At 48.9% G+C, this 27,538-nt stretch overlaps 1 protein-coding gene across 1 annotated transcript; it reads right to left on the bottom strand.

Moving 5' to 3' along the window:
* Nucleotides 1-6,005: 6,005 nt before the first annotated feature.
* On the bottom strand, nt 6,006-27,362 carry LOC311178746 (sphingomyelin phosphodiesterase 4-like; the record flags this gene model as incomplete). Its single annotated transcript, XM_084245479.1, is given in 18 exon segments — nt 6,006-6,019; nt 6,364-6,427; nt 6,429-6,528; nt 7,119-7,219; nt 7,652-7,703; nt 7,705-7,740; nt 8,398-8,543; nt 11,084-11,170; nt 14,881-14,952; nt 17,925-18,057; nt 19,922-20,073; nt 20,618-20,670; nt 20,785-20,893; nt 21,720-21,795; nt 21,959-22,101; nt 22,954-23,040; nt 25,149-25,232; nt 27,297-27,362. Coding segments are annotated over 18 exon segments (1,575 nt in total).
* Between the last annotated feature and the right edge of the window lie 176 nt (nt 27,363-27,538).

The following is a 27,538-nucleotide window of genomic DNA, read 5'->3' as shown; positions in this document are numbered from 1 at the left end:
AACCATTTGCATTCCTTCTTTGGAGAGTATCTTTTTAGCTGTCTTGCCCATTTTTTCATTGGTTCGTTTGTTTTTGTTGAGTGAGGTCTTTGTAGATCTTTGTTATCAGTTCCTTATCAGTTGTATGGTGTGCAAATGTTTTCGCACATTCAGTAGATGTCTGTTTTGGTTACTGTCTTTTGCTATACAGAAGCTTTTTAGTTTGAAATAGTTACAGTTGTTTATCTTCTCCTTTGTTTTCCTTGCTTCTGGAGATGAGTCCTCAAAGATGTTGCTGAGGTGTATGTCATGGAATGTATTGCCTATGTTTTCTTCTACATATTTTATGATTTCAGGTCTTCTATTCAGGTTTATCTTTTATTTATCTTCTCATAGAACCAGCTCTTAGTTCCACTGGGTTTTTATATGTCTTTTTAAAATTTCTATCTCATTTACTTTCTTCTACTAATTTGGGGTCTTGTTTATTCCTTTTTCAAGTTTAAGTGTAATATTAGATTGGTTACTTGGGATATTTCTTACTTTTCAATGTGAACCTGTATTGCAACTATCTTCCCTCTTAAGACTGCTTTTGTTATACCCTATAGATTCTGGTAGCTTGTATCACAGTTTCAATTCATCTTAAGGTATTTTATTTTAATTTCTACTTTGATTTTCTATTTTACCCAGCAGCGTGTTGTTTAGTCACCATGTACTCAGAGTTTTTCCTGTTGTTTTTTTTTTTTTCCTTGTAGTTGGTTTCTTATTTTATAGCATTATGGTCAGAGAAAATACTTGGTGTTACTATTATTTTTTAAAGATATATTTATTTATTTATACAAGCACTGGGTACAGTCAGAAGTGTGGGAGGGTGAGAGAATTCACCAGAGCCACAGTGGGGAACAGAACAGGCAGACTGACCAAATACACTGCTGAGGGGAGCAATGGGTGCAGCAGGAGAGGTCTGCACGCCATGTGGGACCCTCACCAGCAGCTGGGGATCAAACCGGCACTGAAGAGGCTTCGGGCAGCTTCGCAGCCCAGCGCTCAACCACTGCGCCACCAGGGGAGGCCCTAGGTATTATTTCGATCTTTGTGTTTTTATCCTCAACTGCCTTGTATCCCAAGAATGGTCCATTCTTGAAAATGTTCATGGGCACTTTATGCAGCAGAGTTTGGGTGGGGTATTCTGTAGATACCTGTTAGACCTACTTGGTCTAGCTCCTTGTTCGAAGTTGTTCTTTCCTCACTTATGCTTTCTCTTGTTGATCTGTCCATTGTTGTAAGTGGGGTATTAAGGTACCCTAATATTATTGTGTTGCTATCAATACTCTCATAAATTATGTTATTAGCTATTTTATGTATCTCAGTGTTCCACCATTTTGTGCGTTTGTATTTTTGAGTTCTATTTCTCCCTACTGTACTAGGCCCTTAATCATAATATGATGTTCATATCTATCTTCCCATTTTTAATTAGAAGTCTGTTTTATCAGACATAAGTGTAGCTGTTCCTGATTTTTTTTTTTAGTTGCTATTTGCTTGCATAATTGTCTTCTAATCTATAACTCCAGGTCTATGCTTGTCTTTGTTAGTAAGATGAGTTTCTTGTAAACAGTAGATGGTTGGACTTTGTTTGAAATCCATTCAGTGACGCTACTTTTTTTTTTTTTTTAAGATTTATGTATTTATTTATACAAGCACTGGGTATAGTCAGAAGCGCGGGAGGGTGAGACAATTCACTAGAGCCAGAGTGGAGAGCAGAACAGGCAGACAGAGGAAGTACACTGTTGAGGGGAGCAGCGGGCGGCAGGAGAGATCTACGTGCCATGTGGGACCCTCGACCAGCGGTCAGGGATCCAACCGGTGCTGCAGAGGCTTTGCAACCCAGCGCTCAACTGTTGCGCCACCGGGGAGGCCCGATGCTACATCTTTTGATTGGTGAATTTGGACTGTTTACATTTACGATGATTATTGATACAAAAGTGCTCAATGTCATTTTGTTTTATCTTTTTTGTGTGTAGAAGAACTTGTAGGCCAGAGGTATAGGGGGTGAGAGGATTCACCTGAGACAGAGTGGGGAACAGAACAGGCAGATTTGCTGAAATACACCTTTTAAGGGGAACAGCGGACGTACAAGAGAGGTCTGCTGCACCATATATGGGTCAGCTCCCTGGCTGGGGATGGAACTCAGGCTGTAGTAGTGACAGAACTGAGACTTAACCCCTAGGCCACCATGGAGGCCCCTGTCTTGTCTTTTTTATTTAAGAAATTTCTGTTATATTTTACTTAAGTTGTGTTTCCATGGTTTTAAGTGTTACTTCTATTAACTTTTGTTTACCGGATCTCCTGTGGTAGGATGGCTATTTATGTGACCCCTTTGACAGGCTGGTGTCTGTCTGGTTCTGTTGAGCCACATTGTTTCTTTCCTCCTTCTTTCCTCCTCCATGTTAAGTGATTTAATTGTCTGTTGCCTCGATATTTGTCATTGTATTGTTTGGTAATAGCAATATCCATCCTTCAGGATGAATTTCTTTCATGTGCAACTCAGTGTTGATAAAATATTTTTAGTTTTTGCTTATCAGTGAAGTTCTTTGCTCATCCTTTAGTCTTGGATGTTAACCTTACTGGGTAAAGGAATATATGATGGAAGTCTTCAAGTACTTTAAATAACTCCACCCCTTTCATGCTTGTAATGTTTCTGCTGAAAAGTCTGCTGACATTATGATTCCCTTATAGATTACCCTTTTCTCTCTCGATATTTTTAATATTCTGTCCTTGTTGTTGGTTCTCAGTGGCTTTATTATGTGTCTTGGTGTAAGTCTGTCATTATTATTATTATTTTTTTAGATTTTATTTATACAAGAGCCGGGGTACAGGCCAGATGCATGGGAGGGTGATAAGATTCACCAGAGACAGAGCAGGGAACAGAATAGGCAGACGACTGAAATACACTGCTAAGGGGAGCAGCGGGTGAAACAGGAGAGGTCTGCTCACCATCTGGGTTGTTCCGAGGCTGGTGGGGATCGAACCAGCACTGCAGAGGCTGTGGAGAACTCCACAGCGCTGCACTCAAACGCCTGCGCCACCAGGGAGGCCCTGTCATTATTTTGTTTGGAACACTTTGGGTCTCTTGGATCACAATATTTTGTTCATTTCCCAGGCTTAGATGGTTTTTAATGATTATTTCTTTAAATTATTTTTTCTTTCTCTTCCTCTTCTCCTTCTGGGACATGCATATGTGCATATTGTTTCTTTAAATTGTCCCAGAAAGGTCTTATGCTGTTTCCATTTTTAAAATTATTTTGTATCAACATTTATTCTTTTGTTCTCTATCACTGTGTTTTCAAACTCATTCTGTTTGCATGCTATTGAGACCCTCCATTGTATGTTTTAGATTGTCTATAGTATTTCTCAGCTCCATTATTTCTAATTGTGGCTGCTTCATATTTTTCTTATCTTTATTGTTTATAGCCTCACTTTTTTTAAGCTGCTTAAGCTGTTGCCCTGAATTCCCCTTCTGTTATGCTCCATAATTCCACTCCGTTGGTGATCCTTTTAGGATTTTATTTGTTTTTGTTTGTTTTTGCTCTGGCATTTCTGATGTGGTCTTTTCAATTTTTATGATTTTTAATAGGGATATATTTTCAACTATTGTCTTTGTACCCGTTGCAGTAATCCGGGAATTGATGCCAGGGAGGGGTAGCAGGACCAGGCCAATGGGCACCAAAGGACCACCTCCACTACACACATAAATTTGACTTCCTGTTGTGTTGTGGGTGCCAGAGTTTTGTGGTGTGGATCCACACGATCCTCTTCTCCAGGACAGCTCTCTATGTCTCTTAAATGTCCGTTTTTCCACACTTCACCTGACAGTCTGACTCTAAAATTTATATAAGATTCAATGGACCATGGGGCCTCCCCAGGGGTGCAGCGGTTGAACGCTGGGCTGCGAAGCTGCCCGTAGCCTCTGCAGTGCCGGTTTGATCCCCGGCTGCCGGGCGAGGGTCCCACATGGCGTGCAGACCTCTCCTGCCACCCGCTGCTCCCCTCAGCAGTGTACTTCGGTCCTTCTGCCTGCTCTGCTCTCCACTCTGGCTCTGGTGAATTCTCTCACCCTCCCGCGCTTCTGACTGTACCCAGTGCTTGTATAAATAAATAAATAAATCTTAAAAAAAAAAAAAAAAAACAACTCAATGGACCATGAAGCCATGAAAGCCAAATAAAGGTGATCTAAATAGAAGAAACTACTCTATAGAATAGAGTTTAATGTAGAGCTACAGGAATTAAGACAGTAATATTGAAACAAGAATAGACGCTAGACCAATGGCAACGATCAGAGCCCTAAAACAGACTCACACTTATGTGGACACAGGATCTACTGAAAGGAAGCTCTGTAGACTAATGATAAAAACACATTTTAAAATGAACCGGTTGGGGCCTCCCTGGTGGCGCAGGGGTTAAAGACACAGCACGATCAAGTTATCGCCAGCCACTGCTGCACTAGTTGGATCCCAATCCACATTGCGCAGCAAACTTCTCCTGTCTCGCCCGCTGCTCCCATCAGCCGTGTATTTCAGTGGATCTGCCTGTTCTGTTCCCCACTCACTCTGGTGAATCCTCTCACTCCCTGCACCTCTGGTCCACACCCTAGTTTTTGTATGCATAAATAAATCTTTTTAAACATAAAATAAATAAAATGAACTTGTCTATGTCAATTGACAGACTGTGTAAAAAGGCACATCTCGAAACTAACCTTTTCGAAGTACAAAAATCAGCTCCAGAGACAATGTAGCTTTATTTTTTTTTAAAGATTTATTTATTTATGCATACAAGAACTGGGGTATAGGCCAGAGGTGCAGAGGTGAGAGGATTCATCAGAGACAGAGTGGGGAACAGAACAGGCAGACTGAATGAAATATGCTTCTTAGGGGAGCAGTGGGCAAAACAGGAGAGGTCTGCTGCACCACGTGGGTAGCAATCTGGCCACTGCCAAATGCCTCACAGTGCTATGCTTAACCCTTGCACCACCAGGGAGGCCCGACAATGTAGCTTTAAATATGAATGTTAAAAAGGAAAATTTCATGAGAAGATAAATTATTTGCATGACCTTGAGTGGGGAAAAATTTCTCAAACAGATCACAAAAGGCAGATGCTCTAAAGGAAAATATTGAGAAATTGGACTACATTAAAATTAAGAATTTCTGTTTTTCAAAAGACACCATCGAGAGAGTGAAGAGGCAAGTCACAGATGCAATAGATACATGCAAGACATATCTGATAAATGGCTCACAACCAGAATATGTAAAGAGCACCAATAAATCAATAAAAGACAACATAATAGGGCTTCCTTGATGGCGTAGGGATTAAAGACAGCACTTTCAAGCTATTGCCAGCCACTGCTGCATGAGTTTGATCCCTGGCTGACCAGGGAGCATCCTACATGGTGCAGCAGACCTCTCCTGTCTCATCCACTGCTCCCCAGCAGTGTAGATCTGCCTGTTCTGCTCCCCACTCTCTCTGGTGAATCCTTTCACCCACTCACCCCCACACCTCTGGCCTGTACCCCAGTTCTTGAATGCATAAATAATAAATTTTTAAAAAATCGTTTACTTTCTCCACTTAAAAGAATTTTTAGAACATCAGAACAGGAATGGAATAGTGGAGGGAGTTTGGGAGGGTGGGAGGAGGGGGAAATTTGGTGGTTTAGAGAGTCTCAGACTGGCGTGGGGGCAGCACGGTGGAGTGCTTGCCCCTCTTTGTCCACTGTTCAGGTCTGTGGTCTGGAATCCTGGTTTGGCGTCATCTTGAGGGTAGTTTTACTGTGTCTCTTAAAGGGGTGAGTCGCTGACCTGAGAGGGGACTCTACAGTGCTCTCCAGAGCTCCTGTGGGCTTACTTGTCTACAGTCTCTTAAGTCTTCTCTGCACAAGCAGGGGGTTGGTCCTGAGTACAAATTCTGCCTTGAAATTATGAAAGAAAGGTGAAGTTGGCCAGTGTGCCTGTCTCTTGCTTTTCTCCTGCCTCATCAGGTCAAATCTTATGAGCTAGAGAGCAAAGGGGGAGGTTTCTAAGGGGTTGGGGCTGTGCCGCACAGGAGAAAGCTCCTGATGCTCCTGGAGCCCTAGCCAGTACAAATGGAAAACTGAAACTCAAAGATAAGCCAGTACCCAACAAAGCTGGCTAAGACAAATGTGACAGGGACCAAGATGCCTCTCCTCCTTCATGGCACACCTGCAATCCCTCAGCCCAGCCTACAAGCCATGGGGAAAGACAGGATGCAGCCAGAATCAGCCCTCTGCTCTGCTACTCCGCACCAGGAACCCCACACCACCCTCCTAGGTTCATGGGGGCCTCTCTGAGCGCTGCTTCCAAGCAGCTAAGAGCTCACCTTTCTGGATCATTTCAGCCAGGTTGGGCTGGACAAAGACTTTGGCCACTCGGAACACCATTAAGTGCGTTCTTGGGACTGACCAGGTCAGTACGGAATACACGGCCCAGGAAGCCCACAAAAAGCTTGGTGTACATCAGTAGGTTTTCCTGCACAAAGGGTGCCCTGGGAGTGGGGCAGTATGTCAGGGCCAGACCTCCCACCGAGGGCAGGGTCACAGCCCAGGACACTTCATTAGGTCCCAGAATCTCCCCAGCATCCATCTCATGAAGGTGTGAGCAATGGTGGCTGAGGGGTCTGGATGTTGGCAGGGGAGGTAGGAAAGAGGCAGGAGAGACCTCAGACCCCTAAGAAAAATGGACTCCTCCGCCGAGTGAGGCTCAGCCTGAGAAGACCAAGGCTGCCGTGGTGGAGGCTGGCCCTGGTATCGTAGGGGTTCATAGGGGAAGGCACTCAAGGAGGAGGTGCCGATGGAAGGAAGGCTGGGGGGCTCTATCACAGCTGGTGAGGAAGGGTTCAGGGGAGCTGGGGGGCTGAATGCGAGCACACAGTCAAAGGGAATGGGGCCAGGGCAGGACAGAGGGAAAGACAGCCACTGATGGTTTGTTTCTGCAGGAGATCGGTGCCAGAGCCCAGGAGCAACACAGCATGGTTCAGAAAGGGCAGCCTGTGCTCCCGGCCAGCAGGACCTTGGAAAGGAGCCTCAGGAGGCCCCACTCAGGCCCCTTGGGTGGGGACAGGGTGGCGAGGCTCACCATCTCTCCGACACAGCCCGGGCCTGACTGTTGCTGCTCTGAGTCTGCTTCTCAGGTGCATACCTCCAGGGCTGCAGGTAGCTCAGCCACATCTCCAGCACCTGGTGAGATGTGTGCCCTGAGGGTGTGGTGACTGGCACGCAGGTGAGCAATGGTGCTTTGGACCAAATCCTTGGGCAGCCTAGGGTCAGGATCCCAGGTGTGCTGCCAGATTCTGACCTCTTCCCGCGGCCCCACCACCCCATGAGGGCACAAAAGTTTCTGGTCATACCCTGATGCCATCTCGCCCTCACCTCAGCCCTGGAAGCAAGAATTAAATTACTGAGCTCACTTCTCCCAGCTGAGGGAGCTGAGTATAGCTCAAAGGGAGTAGGAACCCATGAGCAAGGTTCTGTATCCGAAGGTTGGCCTTGGAAATTCAAACAGGCTTCAGAAGCTCTGAGGGAACAGCCAGTTCCCTCCCACATCTGCCCATAGGCCCTCCTTCAACAGGTCACAGAGGCGAGAGCGAGATGAGATGGGACAACACTCACGGCTCTGAATGACGTGTCGAGGGGCCAGTGGCCGAAGCAGTGCTGCAGGAAGATAGAGCTTCTGCTGAACGAACCTGGGGACGGCAGCACTGCAGGGGGAGGAGGAGGAGGGTCACCTTGCAGGCCAGCCTAAAAGCTCCCATCTGCAAAGACTGGCTCTGCCAGGGTGAGCACCAAGCAACCTCTAGGGTTAAGGCCTACTTCTAGCTCCATCCTTCAGAGGAAACTCGAGAAAACAGAATCCTTCCACCAGATAAGGCCCTTCAGAAAAGACAAGGAATGTCCCAAGGACGCAGAGTGCTTCTGAGGCTGATCCAGTGTGGCTCCTATGTGCACCTCATCTCAGCTTGCCCCACTCAAGCTGCCTGTTCTGTCATCGCCAGCTCTCCTCCTGACAGAGGAGGGAGCTGGGGAGAGGAAGAAAGGAGGAGGAAGGAGCCAGCACAGAGCAACCTGACAACTGAGCCACTTCGTTGTGAAGGCACTCCCAGAGCAGGCTGGCTCGCTCCACTGCAGAAGGCAAGCTGGAGAGGCAGCCAGAAAAGCAGTCAGGCAGCCCCAGCCACCTCTAGAGCCGAGACTGGGGGCCAGGGTAGGAGTGAACAGACTCAGCGTCCCCTCCTGCACTGCCTCACTGACCTAACCCATCCCGCCCCCTCCCTGGGGGAAAGTCAATGGAGCAGTATTTGTGCATCCACCAGGAAGGCGCCAGAGGCTGGGAGCCCTACACATGCACCTGTACCCACCGTTTGAATTCCTCCAGGGGGCTGGTGGCGTGGGAGTGGGCAGAGGGAGAAACTTGCTCTGGCTTCAGGCTATTGGCAAAGGCGTGCAGGTGCTTGAGCAGCAGGCGTACAACCAGCACGTGTTCTTCTGTGGGTGTGAATGACTCCTACGGTGGAGAGGGCGGCAGCATCAGGGCCAAGTGGCCAGGTCCCAGGACTGACCAGGACCCACCCGTCCCCCTCTCCTCACAGGATGTGCAGATCAGCAAGTGGGTCCCTCTGGACCTTTCCGGTGCTTGGTCCCTGGCAGGGAACCTTGCCCTGCTCAGGCTGAGACCTGCTAAGCAGCAGTGAAGCCTGTAATGCACCCCAGACAGCTCCCCGAAACAGACAAATCTGCTAGGTGCTTCCCTGCATACAACAAATCCCACTTTATTCCTTCTGTGGGTGACTCAGGTCACTGGGTCACCACCGCCAATCCTGGTCCTAGAGGGTGAAGCAGGCCTGCACCCCACCCTAAAACTGGACTCAGGGTTTCTGCCTACCTCCTGAGTGTGGGCAGACAGCGTGCCAGGGCCCTCAGCAACTGCAACATCCACCCTCACACCTGCCCCCTCACCAGGACTCAGCCCAGGGTGGCCCCTCCTCCACTGCTAACGGACCTGAGGTCAGCACAAGCCCCAACACAAGAGCACCGTCCATCTTGGTGGCCCAACTTTTGGTTCACAAAGGTCATGTAGGATCTTTGGGACCCAGACCCAAGAGAAAAATCTGCTTGCCGGCTGATCGGCGATGGAGTATTGGGGTGGGGGTGTTGCTGAGGGAACAGTGGAAGGGTGGAGGACAGCACTGGAAGGCAGGATCTACTCCCCACCTCCTCACACCAGCTTCAGGCTCTCGAGTGTCCAGGCTGATAAGCTCCTTCCTTACACTCACCCCCGGCCCTCTGGGACCCCAACAAACTTATAAAGAAGCTTTGGCAGCCTCATCCAAATCTTCAGCAATGTTGAGGCCACTCAGGCCATGCTTCCTGGCATCCCTGGGACGCAGCAGACTTGTCACAGAGGATGCTGGGCAGCTGCTACCAGAGGCACCATCCACGCAGGCCTGCCTGCCACGGAAATGCCTCCAAAGGCTGAGGTGACATACCCTGGTGGCTGTGTCTAGGGATGGAACTACAGGGCACAAGGTAATCTTCCAATGCTTTTCTGTATTTTTAAGTCCCGGTGCAATGAATCATCATTTTGAAGAAAAAAGCACAAGATACTTTCATTATAATAATAAAACACCAGGGCCACCTGGGTCTCCCCCTTTCTCATGTCTGGTCCCTTGCCCTGATCCCAGTGACGTCCCTTTGGCTCAGGGTGGTGTCTACCTGGGAACTGGCAAGCCTGGCCCTGCTGCGGAGTTGCTGGACCAGGCTCCCCGCTGCACATCCCCAGCAATCACACTGGTACCCGCTTAGGCTACTTTCCCTCCAGGTTTGTCAAATCAAACTCTTCCAATTTTCCACCCTCCTGAGCCAAATCCCCCTGTGACTTGTGGTTACACCTGCACATGGCCTCCTCCACCTTTTAAGGGCACTTTCCAAGATCCCGAGGCACCTCTCCCTGGGCCCAGCTTCCCTGAACTGGCCTCCCAGAGATGTCAGACCCCTGCTCCCCTAGAGGTTTCTCTGGGGACCCTGCTCTTACCCAAGTGAGACCTGTGCCCCACCTGCGCACACTGGCCCTTAAGGACTATTCCCTTCCCTCCTCACTGAGCTGCTGCTCCTGAGCAGAACCCTGTTTTGTGCTGTGCTCCTCACCCGAGCTCAGCAAAACATGGTTTCTGGTCTTATGTTCAAATCCAAATTCAATGCCATGTGCTCCCACTGAGCAGGAACTGTCCACACCCCCGACCGCAAGCACAGCTCCAGATGCATGTTTCCCCCCAGATTTCCTGGCACTCATCTCATGAATCAGCAAACTCTGGAGACTCCACTGGCTGTGAAGCACCCGATAGGTCGGAACTATACCTCACTGACTTCAAACCCATCCACACACTGCTCATTTCTGCATCAGTGGACCAGTCGCCATGAAGCCAAAATACACCAGGTCCCCAGTTTGCCTAGGGACCATCATCATCTCTGTACTGAGAGGCCAAGGCCCACATTCTTCCTGCCCCCAGACATCATACACTGGATTGGGCAGGGGAGACACAAAGTCATACTACCCACAAGCCCCAGGGCCTCTGTATCCTCAGTCAGTAACCAAGGAGTACCAGCCCTGCACTCCTGGGAGAGTTGGGCCACCTAGATGTCCACATTATTTCACACCTCTGAACCACGGCCATGCACGGAGTCTTCCAACATACAAGAATGTGTGACATCTAAGCTGGCCTGGGACTTGATTAGGTAGATTCAGCGACCCCACAGTGAGCTATGGTGTTGTGCCTTGCTCCCTGGCACATGACCACACACCCCAAGGCCAGGCTAGACTGCAAAGCTGGAGACTGGGCTGTTCTGAAGCCTGACCCAACACACACACACACACACACACACACACACACACACACACACACACGCCTTACTCTGCTTAGAACTAATTTCTGAATCGCCCCAGCAAGCCCCCAGTCAGACCTTTGCTTTACCACTGCACTGACATGAGCTCTGTGGCTTACACCGCAGGGCAGGGGTGAAACAGAACAAAATGATAACGGCCAGTACTTGGTAGGCGTGGAGGGCCTGGAGGCTGGGTTGGGCAGGGCTGTGGAGGGCGCTGGAGACACTGAGTCGGTAGTGCAGAACCTCCAGCTGAGAGACAACAAAACAGAAACCGAGAGAAGAGGCAGGGAAGGTAGAGAATGAGGATGGGTAGGAAGGGGAGGAAAGGGGTGGGGACAAGGGAGGGAGAGGAGAGAATGGGGAGAGAGAAAAAGGTGAGAATGAGCCCAGAAGTAAGGAGAGAAAACAAAACAAAAACAAAAGCAAATCAGTGACAATCCAAACCATCACAGCCCAGCAGCCTTGAGCCAGCGAGACACCACCCTCTCAGCTGTCCAGATGGAGTCCCTCCTGGTGGGCACACTCTTCCACCTGCCAGACAGAGGGACGAACAGACCCTCCAAATCACCTGGATGTCTGGTCCTCTCCATGTCACTGGAGCCAGATGGCCTCTCCAGCTTCCTGAGGCTGGACCAACTCACTTTCCCTCCAGGAGGATTTTGCTCAGCCCCAACCCTAAGAGATGGCACTATGTGCAGGCTGCCAGGAGCCCAGCGTGCCTTGCTGGGACACGCTCCGCTGCCAGCCACCAAGGCCCTGAAGGCGAGGCTCAGAAAATAAACTTTGGGGGACCCAGTTGCAGACGGAGGCCTCTCTGCCCAGAAAAGAAAAATATGAAAATTCACTGAACTTCTCTGGGTTATTCCAAGGAGAAATTTACCCAACAGAACATGATGTGATCAAGGTCCACACATCAAAGATCCAATCACTATCCCCTCTTATACAAGGACTGGTTTCCAAAAAGCAGCACGGAAGTGAGTACAGGTTCAGTCTAACAGGTCCCACCTGGTACCCTCTATACTCCACATTCCAGAAATAGTAAAACACAAACACTCATTGATTCTAATTCTGGTAAGCTCAGCCTTTCCTACCTCATGAAGACACGCTTCCAGATACATCAGTCCTGTGGCAAGAGTCCAGGAGACTCTGGCCATGGTGATACACATTCAGAGGCAGCTGGAACCCTGAGACTGGACTGCCTGGGACACTGGGATGACGGTTGAGTGGATATGCTGTCTGGTCCCCCACCCCAGGACCCTCCTCCTTACCCCCTAGCAGTGTTGCAGTGTGCTGTGAAGCAAACCCCTGCAGCCAAGTGCAGCGCACAGCAGGCTCAGGGCCTGCCCTGCAAGGACCATGCTTCCTGCCTGAACAGCATGTTTCATACAGGAGAGTCAGAAAGCCCATGCAAGACTGAGGAGACAGGCACAGCCAGAGACACACAGAGCAGGGGTGGGGAGGAGCATGGCAAGATGCGGGTCCTTTGCGCCTTCTCCAGGCCAGACTCTAGGCTCACCTGCAGTTCTCAGTAAGGTACTGGCAAGCACAGTTCCCTGTTGGGTCCTGCCCTAGCCTGTGGGGACACAGAGAAGGCACACAGGGACCTGCAGGGCTGTGGCTGCCCTGACTACTGCCCTTTCAGAATCCCTGCTCAGCAAGATAGGGGTGAGTAGCAATCTCTAGGGAGACCAGGCATGCTGCAGCCAGCTGGCCAGCCACAGAAGGACTGTGGAACCTCCAGGACTTGCTACATCCCTAAAATCAGGAAAACAATGACCCCAGGGCTACACCGCAACTGGCAAGGATTTTTGTCTGATGCAGCGCAACAGTAAGGGGCTGGGAATAAAGCAGACATTCCAGGCTGTCTCTCCCTCACTGGTTTTATTTTCTGCCTGAATATGAATCAAAAAGCAGATCCTTTCTGGTTGGGGACCTCATGGACCTCCCCACTGCCAGTCATTCTGAACAGCTCTCACCCACCCTGAGGTCTGGCCAGGAGGAACCAATGTGGGCAAGGAGAAGCCCCTATCCTGGAAAGGACAGCTCACTGCCCCTTCCCCATGTGCAGTCAGAATCCTCACAGGAGACAGACAGCACAGAGGGCCTTTTAATGATCTACTGCTAAAAATTAAAGTGGGAGCTCAGAAGACAGAATGTACAGAAAACAGGGTAATGCAGTGATGCCGCCCTTGCCTCTCCAAGACCGAGCTTACAGGCATAGGGCTAGGTGAGCCTCTCAGGATCCCGGGATCACCCTGGAAGCAGGAAGGGCAGTGCACATGCTTTGTGACTCCAGGGGCCCAGGGTGGAGTACTGCCCCTCTCCCCACACATATGGTACTAAGGATGGAGATGTGGGCTGCCCTGCACTTTAAAAGAGCAATAGTGGGAGCTGTGTCCCAAGTCTCCACATGCCAGAGGACTGTTGTCATAGAACTGGCTGCTGAGATGCTGTAGCAAGAGCAGAAGCACCGCTTCTCCACAGAATCACAGGGAAAAAGTTGCAGGCTACTATCTATTTTTTTTTCAAAGATTTATTTATACACTATTTTTTTTTTTTTTTTAAGATTTATTTATACAAGAACCGGGGTACTGGCCAAATTCGCGGGAGGGTGAGAGGATTCACCAGAGACAGAGTGGGAAACAGAACAGACAGACTGATGAAATACACTGCTGAGGGGAGCAGCTGGTGAGACAGAGGAGGTCTGCTCACCATGTGGGTTGCTCCGAGGCTGGCGGGGATCGAACCGGCACCGCAGAGGCTGTGGACAGCTTCACAGCAATGCGCTCACCTGCCTGCGCCACAAGGGAGGCCCGTATTCCCACTTTTTTTTTTTAAATATAGATTTCAGTTCTTTTTTTAAAAAAAATTGTTGCACAGAAGAAATGGGGTGTAAGCCAGAGGTGGGGGGGGGCGGGGTAAGAGGATTCACCAGAGACAGAATGGGGAGCAGAGCAGGCAGATGTACACCACTAGGGGGCGCAGCAGGCGAGGCCTGAGAGGTCTGTTGCTACATGTGGGATAGCTCCTAGGCCAGGAAACCAACTCAGGCCAGCACAGTAATTGTGCTGAGACTTAACCCCTAGGTCACCAGGAAGGCCCTGCTGTCCTCAATTTGAACACATGGATCCCTATTAATTCTTTGGTAAGCCTCAAATTTTGTCTAGCAGTGACAAAAACAAAGTCTAACCAGGAAACTGATGCACAGAAGTCACAGACTAAAGAACTATGAGGCTTGATGCTGCCTTCAACGGGGCCCAGGTGACTCAAACTCTTACACAAATATAAATCTAAGTGCCTACTGGCCTCTTACTACCTGGACCAAACTGTTCTACTACCCCGATGAATGCAGGGGATCGTTGGCCTGGGGAGAGTGAACCCAGGAGGGCTGCAAGGACACAGCTGCCTCTATACCTCTGCAAAGGAGCCCTGTCCACCCAGGGAAGGCGGTACAGGCAAGGAGAAGGAAGAGACAGGCCACATGCAGGAGGTCATCAGACTCTACCCACTGCAACTCGCTGCCCACAGATGATCTGGAGATTCTAGAGGGCAGCAATAACCGATGGGTGGGTGGGGGCTGCTGGGCACCTCCTCAAGAGGAAAGCAGGAGGTGCTGTGATGGTAGAGGGGAGAAGATGTGAGTCCCAGAGACAGGGCAGCTTCCCCACCCCCAGAGCATGAGTGCTACAACTTCATCTGTTCCCGCTGCTAGGGAGCGAGCTCTGGCATAAGCATGGGGAGGACCCCAGAGAAGAGAGGCCTCCAGTCCTCAGGGGTGCAAGTCCACCACAGAACAAAACCCGCCTGCTGTTCAGCATCTGAGAGTGAAGGGAGGGGGTTTTCAGCCTCCCTCCATGCAGTCCTTGAAAACTCACTGAACTCAAGGACAAGAAGCAGCAGGCTGACCATGCACACCAGGGTCACTGCAGGAGATGGGAAAAAAAGCTGCAGCAACATACCTTGGCGTGCGGGGACTGCATTTTCTGGTACATCTCCAAGGAATAATGATGAAGCCACATTTCAACAAAAACCTGCAAAAGAGCAGCAGTAGATGGTTAAATGATTTTTGACAAAGATGCCAAAACGTCAGTGGGGAAAGGGCAGTCCTTTCAATACAGGCTCTTTTGTACAGCCACGTGCAAATGAGGAAGTGGGTCTCTTACCTCACATCACATATAAAACATAACTCAAGATGAATCAAAGACCCAGATGTAAGAGTCTAAAGTATAAAACTCTTAGAAGACAGCATGGGGTTGAGGGGGTTTATGGCACTGAATTTAAAAATGATTGATTAGATCTGACTCCAAAAGCACAGGCAACAAAAGAAAAGAGCTAAATTGAACTTCATGAAAATCAAAAAAACCTCACTTTCAAAACACTCTATCAACAGAGTGGAAATGCACGGAATGGGGGAGGATATTTACAAATCACACTTCTGGCTAGGTATTAATATCCAGAACATATTGAGAACTCCTAATATTCAACAACAACAAAAAAAAAACAACCCAGTTTTTTTTTTTAATGATTTATTTATTCATACAGGCCAGATGTGCGAGGGTACAGGCCAGATGTGCGAGGGTGAGAGGATTTACCAGACAGAGCGGGAAACAGAACAGGCAGACTGACTGAAATATACTACTGAGGGGAGCAGCAGGCGAGGCAGGAATGGTCTGCTGCGCCATGTGGTAGCTCCCTGGCGGCTGGGCTTGAACCTGCGCTGCGGAGGCTGCAGACAGCTTCACAGTGCTGCGCTCAACCGCTTGCACCACCAGGGAGGCCCACAGTCCAGTTTTAAAAAGGGCAATGGACCGAAACAGACATTTCTCCAAAGAAGATACACAAATGACCAACAAGGACATGAAAAGACGTTCAACATCACTATTGGGACAATGCAAATCCAGCCCATGATGAGAGACAGCAGGCCCCCTTATTTGTGGGACCGTGGTGCTTAAAACCTCAGCTCCTGTCCTTTAGATAACCAAGTTTCCTCACACCTCTATATGCGTGATAAAGTAAGATATAAACAATAGTAATTCATCATGAAAAACCATGACAAAAGTTATGTGATTGTGATCTCTCTCCATATATTTCTGGACGGCTGGTTCACCCAGGGCAACCAAAACTGTGGCAAACAAGACTGTGGACAAGGGGGACCTATTATACAATCTCATGTTAGATCGGCTACAATCAATAGAAAATAAGGAGTGCTGGCGAGGATGTGGAGAAACTGCACTCCTTATGCCTCACCAGTGGGAAAGTAGAGGGCTCAGGCTCTGGGAAATAGTATGGCAGTTCCTCAGACAAATAAATAGGGCCTCCCTGGTGGCGCAGTGGTTGAGCACTGGGCTGCAAAGCTGCCCGCAGCCTCTGCAGTGCTGGTTCGCACCGGCCACTGGCGAGGGTCCCACATGGTGCACAGACCTCTCCTGCCACGCCCACTGCTCTCCTCAGCACTTTACCTCCGTCTTTCTGCCTGTTGTACCCTGCTCTGGCTCTGGTGAATTCTCTCAACCTCCCACGCTTCTGACTGTACCCACTGCTTGTATAAATAAATAAATAAATAAATAAATAAATAAATAAATCTTTATCAAAACAAAAAAAACCAAATAAATAAATAAACAGAACTACCGGACATTCCAGCATTTCTAACTCTGAGTATACGCAAAAGAATTAAAAGTCCATAGCAGCATGATTCACATAGGTAAAACATGGAAGCAACCCATGTCTATTGATGAGGAATGGATAAACAAAGTGTACTATGTCCATACAAAAAATGTTATTCAACCTTAAAGAGAAAATTCTCATACTTTCTACAGCATTGATGAAGCTTGAAGACAACACACTAAGTGAAATTAGTAAATCTAAAAGTAATGTTTGTTTCCATTTCTATAGATACGCAGAGTAATGAAATTCACAAAAACAGAATTAGAATGTTGGTTGCCAGAGACCGGGAAGAGGGGAAAATGAGGAAATTGCTGTTTAAGTGGGGACAGAGTCTCAGTTTTACAAGATAAAAACAGTTCTGGAGATCCATTACACAACAAAGCTTAACACTACCGAACTGCATACTTGAAATACAACTAAGATGGTAAACTTGGTTACATATATTTTCCCATAATTTAAAAAAATTTTTAGATAAGAAAAAACAAAACAGCATTAGCGTTTTGATCCTGGACACAACTCTCCAGTTCTGTTCCACTGAGTCTGCGTCTGCTGCAAGGGTATGGTGGAAGCCTCTAAAGCTGCGGCGGCCCCCATGTGTGGGTGATGTATGGGGAGAAGGGACACAGTTCTATCTCATCCAATTCCAGGCTATCAGCAAGTGATACTTGTGGCTAACAACCCAGCTCCAGACTGCAGTGTTGGAACCAAACTCTCTAAGGCATGCTTGGAAGAGACGACACAGTCAAGTCTGGGAGGCAGCCAGTGCTATGCTCTGGGAAAGAGCCAAGCTACACCTGTGGGAGAGTTTGGAGCCCATACAAGGGTAGAAAAGGGGCCCAACTACCCTCCATCAGGGTGCCCTGGCATGAAAGGATGATGGGCTGCTGACAATCTTAAGTAAAGGCATCACAGGCCCTCCCACTCAGCATCATAAACATGCTACCGGGTCTGGGTTTAATATCCACGTGATGGGTATCGCAGGAAACATCTCCCCAGAAAAACAGGAGTGTGTCAGAGAGACAGAGTAGACGGGGGGAACCTCTAGTGAGATGTATGGGAAACTACAAGACTTGGCAATGATTATATCACCAGGACAAAAAACAAAGCAAAACTCTATGGACAAGGAATCCTGGGATGAAAAACACTGCCAGTGACATAGGTTAGACATGTGAGACAAGAAAGAGACAGGAAAGAGACAATCCCTTTGCCGAATATCGAAGCAGGAAAAGACCAACACAGCACCACCCCCAGGACATGGGCAGTCTTTTCTCCAGTGATAGAAGGGGGCTAAGCATTTCTTTCTGACATGGAAGCAGAGAAGAGCTGCCCCAGCTCTCACCTGGAGCAGGGTTTCTGATCTCCAGATCTCATGGGAGGCGGGGTCTGCATTCACAGACGTCTGGTGAGAGATGTGTCGCTTCAGGAGGCTGGTATGGTGGAGGCCGTAGGAAGTGAAGGGCATGGCTGGCGTCCTACGGGAGATAGATAAACAAGCCTTCAGCTCCCACTCCCTTAGCCAAGGGCAATCTGGTCATCAAAACCAATGGTAACACTTACACCTGTTGAAGCACGCAGTGACTCCCACATCCATAATGATACACAGACAGATAAGCAGGGAAGAAAACTCTCCTCTAACACTAGTGCTTACAGTCTCAGTATCTTCTCACTAAATTCCCTTTCTGATTAATTTAGGCACTCATTAACACAACTTCACAATTAAAGTGAACAATCCCTTGGCCCAGTGATCAAGCTAACGGTGCAATGCTGGGGCACGTGGACACCACTGGCTACCACTATCGTGCTCCTGCCCATAAAGCCCACCTGGGCCTAATCATGAGGTTAACACCACAGAACCCAAGTCCACAGGATGCTGCACACACCAGGCTGCATGCTTCAAAGGCGTCAGGCTGGAAAAGACTGAGGATGGAAGAGGGCTAGAAAGACATCTGCATGAAGCAAGAGACCCTGCACCGAAACCCATCAGGGAAAGGTCAAACCCAAGGGAGTTTTGAGGATGCACTGGCTTTTAGGAAAAAAGACTCTGAAGAGTTAAATGGTAACAGGGTATCATGTATGTACATTACCCATACAGTCCAGAACACACTCTATACAGAGAGGGTAAAACAACGCAAATATCTTGCTGATGGGGTTATTAAGTTCTTTGTTATACCCGGCAACGTTTCGGTAAATCTGAACTTCATGTTAAAACAAGCCAACAAAGGGCTTCCCCTGGTGGCGCAGCGGTTGAGCGCTGGGTTGCGAAGCTCCCCGCAGCCTCTGCAGCTCCGGTTTGATTCCCGGCTGCCCCCAGGCCACCGGAGGAGGGTCCCACATGGCCCGCAGACCTCTCCTGCCGCCCGCTGCTCCCCTCAGCGGTGTGCTTCGGTCCTTCTGCCTGCTCTGCTCCCCGCTCTGGCTCTGGTGAATTCTCTCACCCTCCCGCACTTCTGACTGTACCAGTGCTTGTATAAATAAATAAATAAATAAATAAATCTTTAAAAAAAAAAAAAAAAAAGCCAACAAAACTGGGCCGAGAAACCATCTGGTTTCCCAGGCAGAGCTGGCCAAGAGGTACCAGGCTACAGGTCCCACCAAGGCCTCAGAGCTGGCTGCGTGCTCCCTCCTGAACAGCCCAATCTGCCTGGACTGCCACAACAGTCTCTTCACCCCAGGATCACCAGCTCAGGCCAAGACCTGGTCCTCTGGATCACAAAAATTCCTACTAATCTTATTCATCCACTGGTCAAACCTTCTTCATCCTGCCCATAAATCCTTTCTCTCCAGAACCATCAATCACCAACGTTGTCACTTCTTATGACAAAGCTTCAAGTCCCCTGGGACCCTGCTCACCTCCTCGATATAGGCCTTGGATACCCTGTGTGGTGAGGACTGCTACCGGCAGAACACAGCCTATTGCCATACCCACAGTGAGGCCTCCTCAATGTAGCCACAGGGCCCAACCACTTCAGTGATGGCTACTGAAATCCTCCCGTCCCCACCATCCAGTCTGTGCCAGAGCAACTAGGCTGGGGACTCTTAGGCATAAAAAATTTGGGGGGATTTCTGTGACTATAAAGCTGGGGGAGATTCTGACTGGCCCAAGAACAGCAGATCTCAGGTCCCCAGCCCTTGGATCTTCCCCTAAAGCCCATCAAAACTGCTTGATTTTCTACCCTTCCAAAAACCCTGAGGAGTCCTGGGCAAAAAGTAGAACCACAGCCCCTAAAACCAATGCACTGATTAGACCACTCCCTCACGCAAGGACGAGTTCTTAATGGTAGCAGCAGGCAAGGACCACTTAAGTACTGGCCAAAGTCAGCAGCAGGGGAACCTTACCTGGGAGCTGGTGAGGGGCTGGGTCCCCCGGGACTGGAGGAGAGTGGGGGGAGCACATTGCCTTCTGTGGGCAGGAACCATGACAGGTACCTGTCCACTAGGATGAAATAGGCACAGTCTGAAGTATGAACATGGAGGGCCCCTGGTAGTGGCTGGAAATCAAAACTAGTGTTAGCATGGGGCTCTAGGCTTGGCTCCTGCTGCCAAACCCAGCAATCACAGGGCCTGATTCATAACACACCATGGGTGATGCTAGGAAAAAATCAACTGTACAGGACCTGATTAGACCTCTTAACCTCAACCAGAATTCAACCCCCCTGAGGATCCCAATCCTGTTTCCATGCCCAGCGAACACCTCCTGCAGGAAGTCTCCCTGATCACCACTTGGGTGGTAAGACAACCTCATATCAGCTGTCAAAGTCTGCCCGCTAGTCTGTGGTCCTCATAAGTGAAAATGTATATGAGGCAGAAGCTAGAGGAAGAAGGAAAGGACACACAGAAACCAGGTGGGTAGGGAAAAGGAGAAACAAAAGAAGATAAAGACCAAAGTTGGCTCCTAGGAGAGTCCAAAGATCCCCCCCAAACACACCCACCCCCCACCCCCCGACAGGGAAAATTACGGACCAGGCCATGGCCACCACCCTCCCCTGGGGACTGTCATAAGGCTATCTGTGCTCAGAGGCAACCCCTCCGTACCTTTTGCGTGATGAGGCTCAAAGCAAAGAAGAACATGTAATACTCGAATGGATCTGATGGCAAATGTCAGAGGTCAAACAGGCAGGGTTGGCGGATCATCCCTCAGCACTGCGCTGGCCACCCAGTTTCCACACCCACAGCTCCCCTACCCACTGGACAAAGGATACTGAGGGCCAGGTGCAGGCCGAGTCCCCCAGCGGGGGGGAACTGAACCTTGTTGTGGTATAGGGGGCTGTCGGGGAGCACACGCTCCTGGATGGACGCCTTCACTGGGCCCTGTAGAGAGGGAGGGGGGCTTGTGGGTGGGTTCGTGCAGAGCCTTCGGGAGATGTGGCCCTTTGTGAAGGCTGCTGAGGAGCAGTGGCACACGGAGCCCGCCATGGGAACAGCACTTTCCTCTGCATAGCAATCGAGCAGGAGAGACTTCACACTCTCATACCATCCTTACAAAGACCCACAATGGCAAGGGCAGTGGTTGTGCACCTGAGCCTCGCAGGGCACCTAACTCCATCTCCTTCATTTCTCATACACACTGAGTAAGGAACCCTTTCATTTGCCCCTGAAGGACTAGAGACAGAAAAACAAAGCAACCCCACACAAGCCAGGCAGTATGGTGCCTTCACTGCTGAAAGAGTAAGAAAAGATCTTTAGAAAAACTGTTGGGGCCTCCCTGGTGGCACAAGGGTTGAGAAGCATCCTATGAAGCAATCTGCAGCCACTGTGGCACGAGTTCGACTCCTGGCCAGCCAGGGAGCAACCCACATGGTGCAGCAGACCACTCCTGGCTCGCCTGCTGCTCCCCTCATCAGTGTGCTTTGGTCAATCTGCCTGTTCTGTTCCCCGCTCTGTCTCTGGTGAATCCTCTCACCTCCGACACCTCTGGCCTGTACCCCACTTCTGGTATGCACAAATAAATAAATCTTAAAAAAGTAAATAAATAAACAAATAAAAAACTAACTGTTGGCATTCTAATTTCTGTTGCCCCTCAACAGACACCATGGCTTTCTCCTGTCCACTCTCAGGGAGTCCCTGCCCATCCACCACCGCAGATATGCAGGGCTCTCTGCCCCAGGCATGGCTCTGACCACCGCGGTTCACTTACTGGTAGGTAGGAGACAGGAAAGTCAAACTTATAGTCTTCAGCTTGGAGTTTATAAACCAGCTTCATCATTGGGCCACTGAACATGAAATTAAACCAAAAAACAAAAAACAAAAAACAACAGGACAAATGAACTGCAAACCACCAGTTTTTGATTGTTTAACTTTGAGAAATAAAGTGATTAAAAAATAGGATCATTATGAGCAAATATCCCGTCCCTCTTACATGACAAACCTACCTACCCAGGGTCTAGAAATTCCATCGCAATGCTGTACTCTACAGGGCTCACGCGCCCCTGCAGGCAGCGGAGGTTCCAGCCGACGAGGACACCATCTAAGCTGCCGAAGATGCTCTCTACCAGCCATGGGAAGATGGCATGCAGCTCCTGAAACAGTGAGCTGGTGAGGCTTCAGAGAAACCAGCTAAAGACCAGTGCCCTCCCAGCTCGTCCTGCACCACACGCTGCCCTCCTTCCTCACTGGCCCTGCCCTCTGAGGAGGTCACTACAGAGTTCAGACCAACTGGCACCCACAGGGATCTTGGTGCAGTAGCACTGAGAGAGGGGCAGCTTTGGAGTTTTCCACTGTAGTTATGTGGTAGACCAAGCAGTACCGCTTTACATCTGAGCCAAACTAGTCAGTCTGTGATTAAGAGGTTTTTTTTTTTTTTTTTTTTTCATAAACTTCTGATCAGATATGAAAAGAATTCTATTAAAAAGGGTGGCAATGTCCTGTCTCGCTCAGAGTGAGCCGCTGAAACTATGACTTGCTGCTATTTGGTATGAACTCCCTACTCAGGTCAGCTTCCTGGGCTTGCTTATTACAGTTCTTCTTTCATAATGCCAGGTGAGAGAGACATAAATACCTATCTCCAGTATTTACACGACTGATATTTGGAGCGATACATTTCTTTGTTGTGTGGGCTGCCCTGTGCATCAGGGGCTGGTTACAAGCATGGCTGGCCTCCACCCATGTGATGAAAGTAGTGCCACTCCCATGTGACAACTAAAAAGGTCTCCAGACATTACCGAGGGTCCTATGTGGGCAGGAGCACTGTGGTTGCGATGCCCTGGTCTACATGTTCACATAAACGTATGTATCCATAAACGTATGTCACAATACTGGTTCAGGCTTCTGTACAGGTCAGCATGCAGAGGTGGGAACCAAGGGCTACGATGATGTTTTTCAAAGAGCAGATAAGACATGCTCTCAAGAGACTCTAGCGGGGCTGTCTATACCTTTGCTGGAAAATCCTCAATGACTTTAACCAAGTCTTGACATCGCTGTGCAAAGGGTTTATTTATGGAGTCAGCTTTCAGGCTAGCCTAGAAGACAGAACAAACCCCCAAAGACATAAGCATTTTCACTTAGTGGCTGTTGCTGATCTTCTGGCTGAAGTAAAAATGGGAATCAAAGTAGACGAGTCAGATACACACCACTGACCTGGTTCCCAGGACCTCATCTGTTAGGTCATGCATGTGTCAGTGACCTAAAAGATGCTACCAGGAGAGGCTGAGATGCTTTGTTTTTCAGAAAAGTGACCCTCAGACTAGCTTCCCAGTAAGATACGAATTAGAAATTTCCTATATGCTAGACCACCTGAGATTACACTACAGTGATCATTAGTGAGCATGCCCAACAAAATGAGAGTGGCAGTGGTTGTAATTAATTTTTTTAAAGATTTGTTTATTTATTTATACAAGCACTGGGTAGTCAGAAGCATGGGAGGGTAAGAGAATTCACCAGAGCCAGAGCGGGGAACAGAATAGGCAGACGGACAAAATACACTGCTGAGGGGAGCAGCTGGCGTGGCAGGAGAGGTCTGCGCACCACGTGGGACCCACGCCGGTGGCCGGGGATCAAACCGGCGCTGCAGACGCTGCGGGCAGCTTCGCAGCCCAGCGCTCAAGCAGTGGTTGTAATTTAAACCCTCTTAACCAAGGCATCCCTTCTTCAGTAGATAATGACCCAACTGAACTAATTACCTTAAGAAATGAAACAGGGCCACCCCGGTGGCCTAGGGGTTAAGTCTCAGCTCTATAACGGTGGCAGCCTAAGTTTGATCAGGCCAGGGAGCCAACCTACATGGTGCAGCAGACCTCTCCTGTCTCGCCTGCTGCTCTCCTTAGCAATGTATTTCAGTAAATCCACTGTTCTGCTCTGCACTCTGTCTCTGGAGAATCCTCTCACCCCCTGCACCCCTGGCCTACACCCCAGTTCTTCTACGCAAGAAAGGAAATAAGATAGGCTAAAAACTACAGATGATTTCAGTGAAGTGTCGACACTAATCAGAAAGGCAACAGAAAGGGCAGGAAACATTCAGGACAAGAACTAAGGAAATCTACCTGAGGTCAGAGTATGAGAAAAGCTTGTGTATAACCTGACTACAGGAAGAAAAGGTGCCCCTATGCAAATGAAGGAAGATCAGGAAGAAATGCCAAAATTTTACCTAAGAGAGCTTGCCTAAGGATATCTAAGGCCTCATCCACCTCCAAATGAGGGTGGAGTCCCAGTGCCTGAGCCAAGGGCGGAGACCTAGGCTATTTTGGTCATGGTTGATCTGATAGTCTCAAGGGGTACACCAAGGAAGAACGCCCTTTCAAATGAATATTTATGAAAAGTATCTTTTTGAAGGTGAAATTATTGATATTTCTTTCACATATAAGTTCTCAGCATCATGTTTAATCCTTAGAGTGCAGTCCTGGTAGGCCCCCAATGAGCTGTATCCCTCATTTCCACTGATGACAAATTATGATTACTGTAACACATCCCATTTGTGTAAGGCTTCACAAGATAGGAAAATTCAGATGTATGTTGTTTTCACTTGCTCCTCCCTACAACCTGGGAAAAGTAATGAAAATGGCATTTGAATCAACTTGTCTTGACGATAAGAAAACCAGGGTTGGGCCTCCCCTGGTGGCGCAGCAGTTGAGCGCTGGGCTGCGAAGCTGCCTGCAGCCTCTGCAGCACTGGTTCGATCCCCAGCCGCCGGCGAGGGTCCCACATGGCACGCAGACCTCTCCTGCCGCCTGCTGCTCCCCTCAGCAGTGCACTTCGTCAGTCTGCCTGTTCTATTCCCCGCTCTGGCTCTGGTGAATCCTCTCACCCTCCCGCGCTTCTGACTGTACCCAGTGCTTGTATGTATGTATGTATGTATGTATAAATAAATAAATAAATCTTTTTTTTTTTTAAAAAAAAAAAAAAAGAAAGAAAAAAGAAAACCAGGGTTCACTGGTTGAATAAACCAAAGGTCCTGCACAAACAGGAGGTAGAGTTGAATCTAAACATTCTACCCCAGTGTCTGGTGTTACTTCTATCACATACCCCAAAAACAGCCACTGAAGAGTTTTTCAAGTCAGTGGCAAGAACTCTCAATTCTCTCAGCTATAGAACTCTTATCACATTGACACTCACGCAGGTAGCCGATATTTACCAACAGGAAGCTGGGCTGCTGCAGGTGAGGAAACGCCATCACAACCTCCCGTGGAGAGTCTAAAACGGTCGTCTTAGGAAACCACTGTGAAAAAACAAAGACAAGAATTCAACATCTGCCTCACAACAAATACTGTATTGTCTCACAATGCCCACAAGAATGCTTATAGAAAGCAACACGTAGCAATGTCAAGTCTCATGTTTTGCAAAAATGCTATTTTTGTGCAGTTCAGCAGCCAGTTTCAGAGCTAAGTATCGGGTGGTTTAACACTTGGTAACTCTTGTATGTGCCCAGCTCAGTCCTATGAGCTTTCCCTATATGTCCTCATTAAATCCTTGTGGTAGGGGTAGCTGTCCTGTCCACTTGCAACTATGCAGGTGCCTCTCTTTTTCTCCTTTTCTTTTTAATAAACCTGTCATTTTAAAATGTTAAAAAAAAAAAAAAAATCTGTGCTAGGCAGAGTTCTAAAGAGAGCCCTCCCTGATTCCTTCCTATTCCAACATTCATCTTGCTACTGTTCTGAAGGTAGCGTGCAGGTGCAACTATCATCTCAAGTTGGTGGACCATAAACACAGAGGGGTGCCAGCTGACAGGTAGCAAAGGAATGGGGACTTAGTCCAACAACTCCAAGGAACTGCATTCTGCCAGCAACCTGAATATGCTTAGAAGCAGATTCTTCCTGAATGTCTTCAGATAAAAACAAAACTGGTGAAGACCTTGATTTCAGTCTTGTGACAGCCTAACCAGAGAACCAAGCTGAACCTGTACTTCTCACTACATGAGATAGGAAATGGGTGTAATTTGAAGCTGTATATTAGGCAAGATAGAAAATACATCCTCACAATAACACTACAAGATCACTAAGATGAAGAAAAGGGATACTGAGTGGGAGTATCCTCCTTGCCCTCATCTTCTCACAGACAGACAGGTGGACAAGTCCCCTCTGCATTACCTGTGTTCTATGAGAATGAATGAATGGAGGGGAAGAAAGAGTTTCTACCAAAGAGGCCTTTGGACAGAAAATCAGGAGCAGTTCTCCAGATGCCTACTTCTCTGCCCACGCAGGGTGGAAGCTGAAAATAACCACGGTAGAACTGAGCAGAGAGGAAGCACACGAAATCCCACTCCTGGGCTGTTACTTGATGCCTTACCTGGGGAAACTCTGCCCCAAGTTCCCAGGAAGAGCACTGGCAGTCTACGTGGGTGGAGAGAAGCTGGATGCAAGGAGGCTGTGTAGACCGTTGCGGGGTTGAGAAGAGACACCCATCTTTGCCATTCAACACTACAAAGATTTCCCTGGTTTTTTCAATTCTTAAGTAAATATTATCAATTTCAGCTTTAAGAAAGACTTAAAAAGCCTCATTCCTGCAACAAATGGTCTAGAGAACATTATACAAGACTCCAAAATTATCAAAGCAACAAAAAGCTCTGGACTGTTGCAAGGGACAGAATTTTAGAGATAAGGTGCAAACACCTCCTTGTTCAGACAATGCTTGCACAGGCAGCTACTGAAGGAATGAGGCCAGCAGCGCCTCATTCCTCACGAAAAACTCAGGCAATTTTCCAAGGGAGAGCAGTGTCTCCCACATGCTGTTATCTGACTCTGCCACGGCAACAGCCTGAATCACACCCTGCTGCCTGCCCTGTGCACCAAGCGAACTCTTCATCCCTCCATTCAACACCCACTTTCTTCAGTGCCGCTTCGGACCGTGTCTGCGGGTAATTTCTGAGAAAAGCAAATCACGCTACTGCCAAGGCCTCCCTCTAAGAAGCAGTTGCTGTTAACTGCTCACAGTTACCCTGTGAAGCGAGCACCGGGATCGCTGTATTACAGATGAGGAAGATGAGACTCGGAAAAATCGAGACACACCTATATTCAGTCCCGACTTTTCCTCCCACACTTGTTGAACCCAAAGTTCAACTTTAACGGGAAGCCCTTCCTTCTCCAACTCGTTCAACGTACGTTGGCCGAGCTCCCCTCGGGACCAGGTGTGCCAGGCGCGCGGGAAGATAGAATGAATGCACAGCAGGGGAAGGTGGCATGAGAGAGACGCCAAGGCCCGGCGGAAGAACAGAGACAGCCGCCCTGGAGGTTCGGGGAGGCAGCCGGGACGCGAGATCGTCCTACGCGCGGCTCCCGCCACTCACCCATCGCACCGCTCTCCGAAGAGATGGAAGCCGCCATTCGGCTACCCGGCGCCGAAATGTCGTCATCAAGCTGCGCGAAAGCGTCACGTCTCCTGGCCTGGAGGGAAACACGCTGCTAGCTCTTCCGGCGCTGCCTCAAAGCGTGCGCCCAGGGAAGACACTGGCCGCGTAGACGGCGTCCTCCTCCGAGCGCGCGTGCGCGTAAACGCACGCCGATGCCAGCGGCAAGAGCGCGCATGCGC

Source organism: Talpa europaea (assembly GCF_964194135.1).
Source record: "Talpa europaea genome assembly, chromosome: 10".
In the NCBI taxonomy this organism is placed as follows: Eukaryota; Metazoa; Chordata; class Mammalia; order Eulipotyphla; family Talpidae; genus Talpa; species Talpa europaea.
Note: the sequence above shows the minus strand (reverse complement) of the source record. Positions and strands in the feature narration are given on the sequence as shown.